Source organism: Penaeus monodon, chromosome 21 (assembly GCF_015228065.2).
Source record: "Penaeus monodon isolate SGIC_2016 chromosome 21, NSTDA_Pmon_1, whole genome shotgun sequence".
Taxonomy (NCBI): domain Eukaryota; kingdom Metazoa; phylum Arthropoda; class Malacostraca; order Decapoda; family Penaeidae; genus Penaeus; species Penaeus monodon.
The window spans coordinates 23,541,817-23,542,357 of NC_051406.1; the positions used below are offsets into that span (position 1 = coordinate 23,541,817).

The 541-nt window shown below is 31.6% G+C and overlaps 1 protein-coding gene across 1 annotated transcript in view; it reads left to right on the forward strand.

Annotated features, from left to right (window-relative positions):
• The window catches only part of LOC119586616 (transport and Golgi organization protein 11-like), a 33,189-nt gene that overhangs the window by 26,147 nt on the left and 6,501 nt on the right, over positions 1-541 (forward strand). The window contains exon 11 of the mRNA XM_037935363.1: positions 351-368. Within this exon, the coding sequence (XP_037791291.1) occupies positions 351-368 (18 nt within the window). The remainder of the gene's footprint in view (positions 1-350; positions 369-541) is intronic.

The window sequence follows — 541 nt, forward strand, 5'->3', positions numbered from 1 at the left end:
CATTGTAATTAGGGTTAATACATACAGAACCATAATAATTATGTGAAATCCAAAGAGAAGCCAACAGAAATAAATAATACTCTAATTAAAAACTTAAATATGTTGTATTTCACTTATATGCAGCTTGTAAACATGTCAGTGTGGTATTAAGGTTTGAGCTCTTGGTTGCTAAAAAATGATCTTTTCTGAAACTTAAGATGGCAGTTCAGTTTGCTCCATTGAAAGAATTCTTGAGGGTTTGCTGTATATTAGTTTGCTTCAATTAATGCCAGTTTCCTCCAGCTACTTGTTAGGTTTTATTATTTTAACAACATATTGATCTTTTCATTCTTTTTCTATGTGAACTGCAGCAGTGACCTGGATCTTGGGTATGTCATTCACTTTTTTTTTCTCTCTATCTCTCTTCTTTCTTTCTCTTTTGTGCACATATTGGCTTGGGCTCTTGAAATGACATACCAAAACATATTTTGAAAACAGTTTTCAGGTTTCTGTCTTTTCATATGCTTATGCTCCTTTTTTTCTTGATGACTTTTTAAAAGTA